General features: G+C 61.9%; 3 protein-coding genes across 6 annotated transcripts; 1 reads left to right on the forward strand and 2 right to left on the reverse strand.

Moving 5' to 3' along the window:
• Positions 1 to 8: 8 nt before the first annotated feature.
• On the forward strand, positions 9 to 2,395 carry STUB1 (STIP1 homology and U-box containing protein 1). Its single transcript, XM_057747900.1, has 7 exons — positions 9 to 274; positions 778 to 976; positions 1,067 to 1,232; positions 1,435 to 1,522; positions 1,675 to 1,731; positions 1,815 to 1,931; positions 2,009 to 2,395. The coding sequence occupies exons 1-7, from the start codon at positions 113 to 115 to the stop codon at positions 2,132 to 2,134; spliced, it is 915 nt and encodes a 304-aa protein (XP_057603883.1). The 5' UTR covers positions 9 to 112; the 3' UTR covers positions 2,135 to 2,395.
• On the reverse strand, positions 1,288 to 4,198 carry JMJD8 (jumonji domain containing 8). Of its 4 annotated transcripts, none has more exons than XM_057747904.1 (9): positions 3,954 to 4,198; positions 3,779 to 3,877; positions 3,516 to 3,564; positions 3,342 to 3,438; positions 3,184 to 3,252; positions 2,975 to 3,094; positions 2,820 to 2,887; positions 2,612 to 2,741; positions 1,288 to 2,525 (listed from the first exon to the last, which is right to left on the reverse strand). In XM_057747904.1, exons 1-9 carry the CDS (start codon positions 4,064 to 4,066, stop codon positions 2,509 to 2,511), a joined length of 762 nt encoding a protein of 253 aa, XP_057603887.1. In that variant the 5' UTR covers positions 4,067 to 4,198; the 3' UTR covers positions 1,288 to 2,508. The 4 variants fall into 4 exon arrangements, with proteins under 4 accessions (XP_057603887.1, XP_057603885.1, XP_057603886.1 ...); XM_057747902.1 differs by having other exon boundaries at positions 2,607 to 2,741; XM_057747903.1 differs by having other exon boundaries at positions 3,775 to 3,877.
• An 89-nt stretch (positions 4,199 to 4,287) lies between these two features.
• WDR24 (WD repeat domain 24) lies at positions 4,288 to 9,556 on the reverse strand. The gene is made up of 8 exons (XM_057747879.1): positions 8,458 to 9,556; positions 7,134 to 7,311; positions 6,315 to 6,987; positions 5,706 to 5,824; positions 5,506 to 5,627; positions 5,308 to 5,412; positions 4,881 to 5,221; positions 4,288 to 4,707 (listed from the first exon to the last, which is right to left on the reverse strand). Exons 1-8 carry the CDS (start codon positions 8,936 to 8,938, stop codon positions 4,354 to 4,356), a joined length of 2,373 nt encoding a protein of 790 aa, XP_057603862.1. The 5' UTR covers positions 8,939 to 9,556; the 3' UTR covers positions 4,288 to 4,353.
• Positions 9,557 to 9,742: the final 186 nt, after the last annotated feature.

The raw sequence follows: 9,742 nt of genomic DNA on the forward strand, positions 1-9,742 counted from the left end.
CGGCCGGAAGTTCCGGTGGCGGAGCGCTGGACCGGGCCCGAGCTGATCGAGGGCTCGGGCTGCGGGCGCAGGGCGGGCAGGGCGCGGAGCCCAGGCCGTGCCGCGCGGCGCCATGAAGGGCAAGGAGGAGAAGGAGGGCGGCGCGCGGCTGGGGGCCGGCGGCGGCAGCAGCCCCGAGAAGAGCCCAAGCGCGCAGGAGCTCAAGGAACAGGGCAACCGGCTCTTCGTGGGTCGCAAGTACCCGGAGGCGGCGGCCTGCTACGGCCGCGCCATCGTGAGTGCGTCGGCGCCGCGGGAGGGGGCCGGCGTCTGGGCCAGGGGAGGGGCCGGGCTGCGGCTTCGGCCCCGCATCCTCCCCGGAGCCCCTGTCTGGTCGCCCCCGCCGGACTTTCGGAGGGGGTGGTGCTTGGGCTCTGAGGACTCAGTGATGATGATGAGGGGCCAAGGCCGCGGCTCCCGTGTCAGCGCTAGTTGCCAGAGAACTGTGGTGGGTGGGAGCTTCAGGGTACTTGAGGCCCAGTGGGCTGGGGGCCAGGGACCTTTGCCCCTTGAGGAGTCCAAGCCTAAAGTTGGGAATTTCCACAGATCTGGAAAAGCTACCTTCACAAGACTCATTGAAGTCCAGAGGGTGGGCTCGGGTAGGCGCTGCCCTCCCTCAGAACCCAGGGTCTTGGAAGCTGAGAAATCTGTAGCGTCTTGATTCCGGCTTCAAGCTAGGACAGAGCGGGCAGGCTGAGCTCACTCCCTCATGCTGGCTGGTCCGGCCTTGGTCCCCAGACCCGGAATCCCTTGGTGGCGGTGTATTACACCAACCGGGCACTGTGCTACCTGAAGATGCAGCAGCACGAGCAAGCCCTGGCTGACTGCCGGCGCGCCCTGGAGCTGGACGGGCAGTCTGTGAAGGCACACTTCTTCCTGGGGCAATGCCAGTTGGAGATGGAGAGCTATGATGAGGCTATTGCCAACCTGCAGCGAGGTGGGCTTACAGGCTGGCTGGTTCCAGGGTGCCTGGGACCAGGCGGGTGGGCTGGCTGAAGGTTTACCGGAATCCTCTGTATCCCCCCAGCCTACAACCTGGCCAAGGAACAGCGGCTCAACTTTGGGGACGACATCCCCAGTGCTCTGCGCATAGCGAAGAAGAAGCGCTGGAACAGCATCGAGGAGCGGCGCATCCATCAGGAGAATGAGTTGCACTCTTACCTCACACGGCTCATTGTGGCCGAGCGTGAGAGGTGGGCTGTGGTGGTGACAGGCTCCCCCCACAAGTCACCACTCTTAGGTTAACTATGAGTTGTGAACACAAGTGTTTATTGAAGCCTAACCCTGGCATACCCGAGATGGAGGGGAATGAGGCCTGAATGAGCCCGAGATTGGAGTGGAGTCTGACCTCCCGTGGCCAGATCCATCTCTGACCAGCTTTTGGTCAACCCCCAGGGAGCTGGAAGAGTGTCAGCGGAACCATGAGGGCAATGAGGATGATAGCCACATCCGGGCCCAGCAGGCCTGCATCGAGGCCAAGCATGTGAGAGTGCCCCAGCCCAAGTGTGGATCCTGTGTGTATTTGCATGCGTGTGATGTGAAGTGTCCCTGGCTCCTGTTGGGTCTGTGTGTTTCGGTGTCTGGGGAACGGAGAGAGGGTGTCAGGCCCACGTGTAGCTGCTTGGTTCTTTGCAGGACAAGTACTTAGCAGACATGGATGAGCTCTTCTCCCAGGTAGATGAGAAGAGAAAGGTGAGCTGCCTTCTGGGGCTTGTGGTTAGAGGAGTTGGAGTAGTGCTCTCTCTCAGCCCCTGACCTGACCTTGTGTGCTGTAGAAGCGAGACATCCCCGACTACCTGTGTGGCAAGATCAGCTTTGAGCTGATGCGGGAACCCTGCATCACACCGAGTGGCATCACCTACGACCGCAAGGACATTGAGGAGCACCTGCAGGTGAGGGCCCATGGGAGTTGGGAGCAGGACCCATACCCACTGAGCACTTCCTAATACTGATCCTGTTGTCACTGCAGCGCGTGGGCCATTTTGACCCTGTGACTCGGAGCCCTCTGACCCAAGAACAGCTCATCCCCAACCTGGCCATGAAAGAGGTCATCGATGCGTTCATCTCCGAGAATGGCTGGGTGGAGGACTACTGAGGCAGGGCGGGTGTGTGGGCCACTCACCAGCCTTGCCCAGTACCCTAGCTCAGAAGGGCCTTGGGGCAGTAGCCCCTAGCCTCTGTACATAGTTTGTGTCCCTGGATCCCTATCCTGGTGTTCCCAACCCCACTCCCATCAGTTCTGCTGGGCCATGAGCCGCCCCCATCCTCCTCCTGGGCCGGAAACAGCAGGTGAGGGTGGGCTGGGCTGAGGCTGCTGCTGCCACCTCCGTCCCTGTAATAAAATCTGTGAGCACTATAGGGGGCGTGTGCTGGTGTGCGACGGGCTCGCCAGCCACCCCCTTTGGCTAGCTGAGGAAGGTAGAGATGAAGACACTGGTGTCAAGGTTGAGTGTGGCATGCCACCATCGGTCAGGGAAATACAGCACCTGTTGGGGGCGGGGGTACACAGGGATTGACTGGGGGCCCTTGGCTTGGCCCAGCCTGGCCCCTGCCTGCCAGCCACTGACCTCACCAGCGTGGATGGTGCATTCCAGGGGCCGTGCTGATGGTGCCAGGGCCGGGTATGTGTCCCGGAGCCAGGCCAGTGTGGTCTTGTTGGGGTGGAATTCGGGTGTCTTCTCAGGAGGATACAGGAACCAGCGCTAAAGGTGGGAGTGGCAAGGTCACTGTTTGTGTTATGGTCAGTGAACCCAAAGTCTCAGCCCCCACCCTGTGCTGACCTTGCGGCCGTAGATCACCTCCGAGAACCCGGGTCCGTGCCAGTGGAAGGGAACCCCAGAGCCGGCTCCTGTGGGGTGAGTTATGAGCAGCTGGTTACCAAATCTAATCCTCCCCCACCCAGTCCCCAAGTCCCCTGGTCCTACAAGGCACCCACCTGCAATTCCAAAGCTGTAAGCAGGAGTGGTACCTAGCAGGCTGAACGGAGGTGGAGAGTAGTGCCGAAAAAGTGATGCCCATTCAGTGAAATTGTTGTCCCCAAAGAAATACAGGGTGTCTGCCAGCAGAAAACAAGGGAGGATGCAGGGATCTTGGCACCCAGGCACTCCTAAGTCACCGCACCCCACAGCCACCCATCTCGCTCACCGTTGCCCATGGAGAAGGGATCCTGGGGGTGCAGCATCTGCTCCACATACTCCTGGAGGGGCAGGTCCACTGCAGTTTGAAAGAGACTGGTCAGGACTGGTTGGTGCTGCCTGCAGGATGCTGGCAAGCAGGCTGGGCTGTAGGGTGGGGCACCTCACCTTTCTGGTAGGAGTAGGTATTTGCAGTGCTCAACCGGACCACGTTGTCCCCAAAGGAGGCCAGCAGCCTTTGACGGGAGCACAGGTCCCGGAACCGCTGCGGGGGTGGGGAAAGGACTTAGGAGCCAGGCCCAGCACGGGCGAGTGGTGGTCGCGAGGGGCGTGAGCACTCACCGAGTTGTCTGTGAGCCCCTGCAAAATGACAGGTCTGGAGAAGGCGTAGCTACAAGGAAGAGCAGGGTCACGGCCAAGTCTGACCCGCGCCGACCCTCCGTCCCCGCCCACACGCGCTCGCAAGAGCTCAAGGGGAAGCGGCCTAGGGAGGTCTGGGAGACGGGTCGGAGATCGGCGCGCGGCCTCAGCCGTGCATGGTGACAGGGCTCCAGGGACGGGTTTTCGGGCGTGAGAGGTGTGGCCACACGGGAGAACGCACGTACTACTGCACGAACTCGGCGTAGCCGAGGTCCGTCCGCCGCTCCACAGTGCAGCGCTCCTCCTCCGCCACGGCCGCCGACGTCCCGGGCTCGGGCCACCGCCTGCCGACATAGCGGGTCAGTGCCCTAGGCCTGCCCCGCCCCGCCCCGCCCCCCCTGGCCGCCCTGCGCCGCTCACCACCCTCCGTCGCCTGCCTCCCCTGGACTCCGGGCCTGAACCGCCAGCGCCCAGAGCGCGAGCAACAGAAATAGCCGCGCCCCCGGCGCCATGAGCCCGCCGCTGCGAGGCATGCCGGGAGCTCCGTCGTCATGGTAACAGGCCGGCTCCAGGAAGCGGCTTCCTTTAGCCCGTCCCGGAAAAGGGGCACTTCCGGAGGGTGGGAAGAAGGCCACACCAGGAGCTGCTATTGGCTACCGCCAGCTTCCGTGGAGATACTGCCTCCCGCCCACCAGAGTCGCCCGCGTGGGGACCGGACCGTAAGCGACGCGACCGGGTGACAAGCAGCCTCAGGATGCGTCTCTGGCTTCCTTTATTTGGTTCACAAGCCCCAGCCACCCATCCGGGTCTGGCAGGCGGGTCAGGAGTACTCGCACAGGTGGCCGCAGCCGGCAGGGCAGTGGGAGCTGCCCTCCAGCCACTTCATGATGTGCTGCAGGTGGCCGCCGTGACTGCAGCCCTGGCACCACACGAACAGACCCTTGACCACGTGGTGACAGACGGCACACATGCTGGCGCAGCGGTGGCACCTGTCGCAGACCCAGCCCCGGCTGCTCATGGGACGCTTGCAGTGACTGCAGTTGACGTGCAGGGTGGTGGAGGCCTGGTTGAGGCAGCTGATGGCGCGGCTGGTGCTGAGTTTGACCACCTGGTTGGACACGTTCCAGAGGCAGAAGCGCTGTAGCAGGTCGATGTAGGACGTGTACCAGTGCTCCTGGTGGTGCGGGGAAGGGAGAAAGAAGGTAAGAGACTAGGGTTTCGGGCACACTGAGGGGCTTACCCCAAGTGTGCTGGGCACAGACAGGGGTGCTGGTGCAGGTGGGCGTGCAGAGGCAGTCCTGGGGGCTGCAGCCGCTCCAGAGAGATCCTCCAGACCCTGTCACCCACCTGGGTCTGCTCGTCGATGTCCTTGCGCACGCGTTCACCCAGCACGATGAGCACGGATACGGCCATCTGCACGTCGCCCTGCTCGGCATAGAAGCGCAGCATGTCGCACACCAGGGCGCTGAAGAAGTCAGGTGGCAGGCGGCTGTCATACAGTGCGTGCGAGACGGAGATGAGTGAGAAGGAAGAGTTCACAGGCACTAGGGAGGCTGCATCTGCCTCACTGCCGCTCACGTGGGGCGAGTCGGCTTTGTCCTGGAGGTGCTCAGGCCCGGGCGGGGTGTCCACAATCTCGTGGCGGAGCGGGAAGGCCTCCTGGGGCAGCACATACTCGGGCTCCTCGGCTGCGATGCAGGGGCGGGGGTGTAGGCAGGGTCTGCGCCTCTGGCCCCGCCTCCCAGCCCCACCCCCTCCCCAAGCCTCCACTTACAGTGCGCATGTTCCGGGTCCAGCAGGTACAGCTCGTCGTCCTCACCTTCCACATCGCCCAACAGGTAATCGGCTGGCACATCGCTGCCCTCGGTCTCCTCATTATCTGCCCGAGGGAGGGAGGGCATTGCAAGGCTGGCTCACTCTGGGAGGCCCCAGGCCCACTCCTGTGAACGCCCTTAGCCTGCTCTCAGCCTACCTTCATTTGTGATGAGCGTGGCTGAGGAGTCCAGCAGCACTGTGTCACTCCGTGTGTCACCCTTGCTGCGGTCCAGCCGAGTCTCACTGCCCAGCCCTGGGGCCATATCCTTAAGGTTGAAACTGGGGGCAGGGAGGGCCAATGGGTGGGTGGGCTCCAGCAATCCCACCCTCAGGGGAGAGCCGCCCCCAGGTGTCTACCTGTTCATGAGTGGCAGGCCACAGGAGCTGCCCTTGCCCACGCTGTGGTTGAGGTTGGTGGTGGGCACCAGACCAGGACTACAGTAGATGATCCGTAGCATGGTCCATGTCTGCGCCACCTAAGGGTGGGCACTAGTCACTCACAGGGGTCCTGGGTCCCTGGTGCCCCGTGCAGGCCCCCCTCTGCCTGGATGGAACCACAGACTCTCAGCTTTCAGCTGCCCCAGGTGGGAAACCAAGGCCCACGGAAAGACAAAAACCCTAGCCTCAATCCTGTAGGGGCACAGAAGGAAATGTGGAAATGAGTCTGGGGTCTCAGAGAGGTAATGAGTGACATAGCATGGACCTTCTCTGTAGGGCTGCACACCTTGGGAAGTCTAAAAGCAAGGATAAGCCAGAATATGGGGCTCCAGCCCCACAGTACCCCAGACCTGTGCCTCAGGAATGGCACTGGCATCTGCCCCACTCTGGGGCACCCTTAGTTACTGGGGCAAGAGCTGCTGGTGGCCTCAACCAGAACTGACCACTGAACTCAGGGCAGTGTCTGGGCACAGAAGTCAGAGGAGCTCCCTGACCCTGCATCATGTCCCTCAGTCCAGCCCCATGTACCTGGTTGCGGCCAAGCTCCCGAGCCACTTTCGCATTGTGGTCACAAAGCTCAGCCAATGGCCGGCCAGCCAGGGCATAACGCTCAGCCGTGTCCACAAACCAGCTCATGCTACCGCTGCCAGGCTCCATCTCAAAGACACTAAGGGCACTGGAGGCGAGGCCCGCGAAGGGCTCAGCAGAGTCCACCTTGCGCTTGAAGAAGATTGGGTGGCGCCGATCCCCAGGGTAGGGCTTGCGCCCCGAGTCAGTGGCCACTAGGCTCTCCTTGGCTGCAAAGGCCAGATCACCAAAGAGGCCATAGCAGAGGCCCTCAGGGTTGGCGCGCTCAACAGGCTGACTGGCGTCGCGGAACAGGTGCTGGCATAGGGTGCTGTCCTTGGAGCCAGAGAGCAGGAAGGAGGAGTCATGCGGGTGGCGCCAGGCAATGCCTGTTGTGACATCGCGGTGCTCCTCAAACATGGCGGCTGGCACGAAGGGCCGGCGCACATCCCACACGTAGATGTTGTGGTCCACCATCATCGAGCATGTGGCAAGGTGGTGGCGGCACTCAGGTCGCCACTTGACTCTAGCCACGGATGCGATGGTTTGCACACAGTGCACCTCCTTAGCACGGTGTGTGGTCATGTCCCAGACCTTTACCATCTTGTCACGCCCACCTGTGGCCAACCAGCCCCTGTAGAAGGCACATGAAGGCCTTAGTTACCTATTTTGGGGTGGGAGGGCACCCCACTGTCTCACAGGTCTTGAGGCAGTGAGAGAGCCTGTCCATAAGCCCCACCCATCTTGCCCCACTGCCTCGGCCCCCACCCCACCTCACACCTGTCCTCAGGGTGCCAGTCGCAGCAGAAGACAGGCCCATTGTGGGCTGTGAACATTCTCTCACAGCGGTCAGGCCGCCGAATGTCCCAGAGCTGCACGTTGCCGTTCTCGAAGGTGGAGGCGAAGGTGAAGTAGTCCCGGATGCTGAACTGGACGTCACGCACACTCTCAGACTGGCCTGTGGGTAGGACATTAGTGGAGGGAGAAGGTTGGGGGCGGGGGAGGGGGTAGTCCATAGGGACTCCAGGAGGGAAAGCAACCAAGGGGAATGGATGTGGACTGGTGTCACATGCCTGCCCGTGGCCCAGGCCAGGAGGCCTAGAGGGTGGAGTAGACACTGCCAAGACCTGCCCAGGGCGGAGAGGGGTGAGGAGAGGCCTGACAGAGCAGACATAATAGCCTGGGCTGGTGACTTGGACACCAGGCATCAGGTGGTGTTTGACTCAGACTTGTGGACCTCGATTTTCCCTGGATTCCGTGTCTGACATCAGTCCTTGTGTGAAGCTGTGGCCAGCTTCAAGACCAGGTATCAGAGCACTGAGTGAACAGGAACCTCAGTGGGCCAAATACAACCCTTCAGGGGCCGCAGGCCCAAGGAGGCATGGATGGGATATCCCAGGATCTGCCTAGTCCCTACACCTTGGGCTGGAACTGCCAGGTCAGCCCCAGAGGACTGAAGACCTTGAGGGTACATGTCCACTCCTGTGGACCACCACACCAAGAGCCTTCGAATGCAGTGCCTAGCTTTTCCCCAGCACAGGTAGCTCTTAAGAGGCCCTCAGATTCTCCCAGGGCTCTGCCCTGTGCTTCACTTGATATCATCAAGCTGAAAAGCAAGAGCTGGCTCCATGGGGGGTTGTCAGGAAGCTGCGCCTGCTGGGCAAAGAACTGGGGGGGGACCAGACTCCCCACTGCTCCCCTAGGGTGAGGGCCCTGGAGGTGAACTTCATGCGGTGAGGTGCCCAGAGCTCTGAGGCAAGGAAAGGAGGCAGCAAAACAAAGCCTCTGCTCATCTGGACAGGTTGGCTGTGGATCTGCTCAGGCTCTGCCCTCCCCAGTCCCACACCCAGCTTCGACTCCTGCTGGCCCCATAGGTGCATCAGAGCTGTGACCACACTCCAGGTGCCCCTCACACTTCCACCAGGCCCACCCCTGCTGACCTCCACCCACTCTTCCAGTGCCAGCTCGGCTGGCTCCTCCTCCAGGAAGCCCTCTGCGAGCACATCTGAGGGCCTCTGATGCACACAGCATTTCTCAACCTGCCTAGACAGGCCAGCTGCCTGCAGAGATGCACACCTGCCCAATCCGCCTCCAAGGGCCTCACCCGAGAAGGTGCTGACAGAGTCCTTCCTGCGAAGGTCGAAGCACTTCATGAAGCCATCCTGGGAGCCACTGAGCAGCACGTGGGCTTCAGTAGGGTGGAAGCAGACTTTGTTCACTGTGCGCTTGTGCTCAGTAAACAGCTGGTCCTGCTTGTTGCGGGACGGCCGGCCCAGGTTCCAGGTGACCACCACGCCGTTGGTGGCTGCCGTGGCCAGCAGGTTCTCGTCCATCTGGTGCCAGACAACATCTGCGCAGCTCAGGTTGAGCGAGGGCTTGCGGCCCACACGCAGGTTCAGCTTCTCCACAAACTGCTCCTCCTCAATGGCATAGATCTTGAAGATGCTGCGGCCCGCCACAACCACCTGGGCCGCATCACGACACACACTGATGGCGTTGGCAGGTGCGTCCAGGTGGCAGTGCATGGTGCGGCCTGTCAGCGCGCTGCCACTCAGGGCTGTAGTCACGCGGGACATCTTCTCCATGGCTGTACGGGTGGTGGGAATAGGTCAGTGAAGTAGGCAGGCCTGGTCAGCCTGGGGGCAGGAGCCTGTCAGTTCAGACCCTTTACCCTGGTTGGTTCCTCCCAAACTGTTTAGTCCAGGGCAGTACACCATTAGTCAGTCAGTCTGATAGGCAAGTTCCATCACCCTGGCTGGGCAGTCAGAAGGCGCCATAGCTGCCCTGAGGCTAGTCAGTCCCATGTCTGACTTCTGGGGAAGCCCCTACCTGGTCAGTCCCAGGCCAGGCCACCTCTCCAAGCCCCTAACTGCCAGATCAGGATGGTTAACTGGACCTTCGGTCAGTCAATCCCCCCAGGGAATCCAGGTGGTTCCCACCGTCGACACAGTCGGCCTCTGGAAAGGAGGCAGAAGGACTAGAGGGGCCGGGAGAACAGGCTTTAGAGGCGCGAGGGACACACAGGGACTTCAAGGACCGAGCTGTTTAAGGAGCCTGAGGGGGTCTGGCGGGACCGGAGGCAGGAGAGGCCGGCGGCGCGGAGGTTGCGGGGGAGCAGAGGCAGCAGGAACAGAGCCAGAGGAACGGAGAAGTCTCTCCTTCTTAGAGCACCCGAACCATTTCGTAAAATTGCCGGGCAGGGAGGGAACTGCCGCGCCGGAAGCAGCCTGTCTCTTTCCCGCCCCCCGCCGGACGTGGTCCTTTTCTTGCCAGCCCCGCGCCGGAAGCGGGTGCCCACACCACAAAAGTTCCGGATCAGGGAGCTGCGCTGGTGGAGGCGGAGGGGTTGATCAGGACTAGGGTAGAGGGGATCTCCCGGTTCCACCTCG

Source organism: Hippopotamus amphibius, chromosome 9 (genome assembly GCF_030028045.1).
Source record: "Hippopotamus amphibius kiboko isolate mHipAmp2 chromosome 9, mHipAmp2.hap2, whole genome shotgun sequence".
Lineage (NCBI taxonomy): Eukaryota > Metazoa > Chordata > Mammalia > Artiodactyla > Hippopotamidae > Hippopotamus > Hippopotamus amphibius.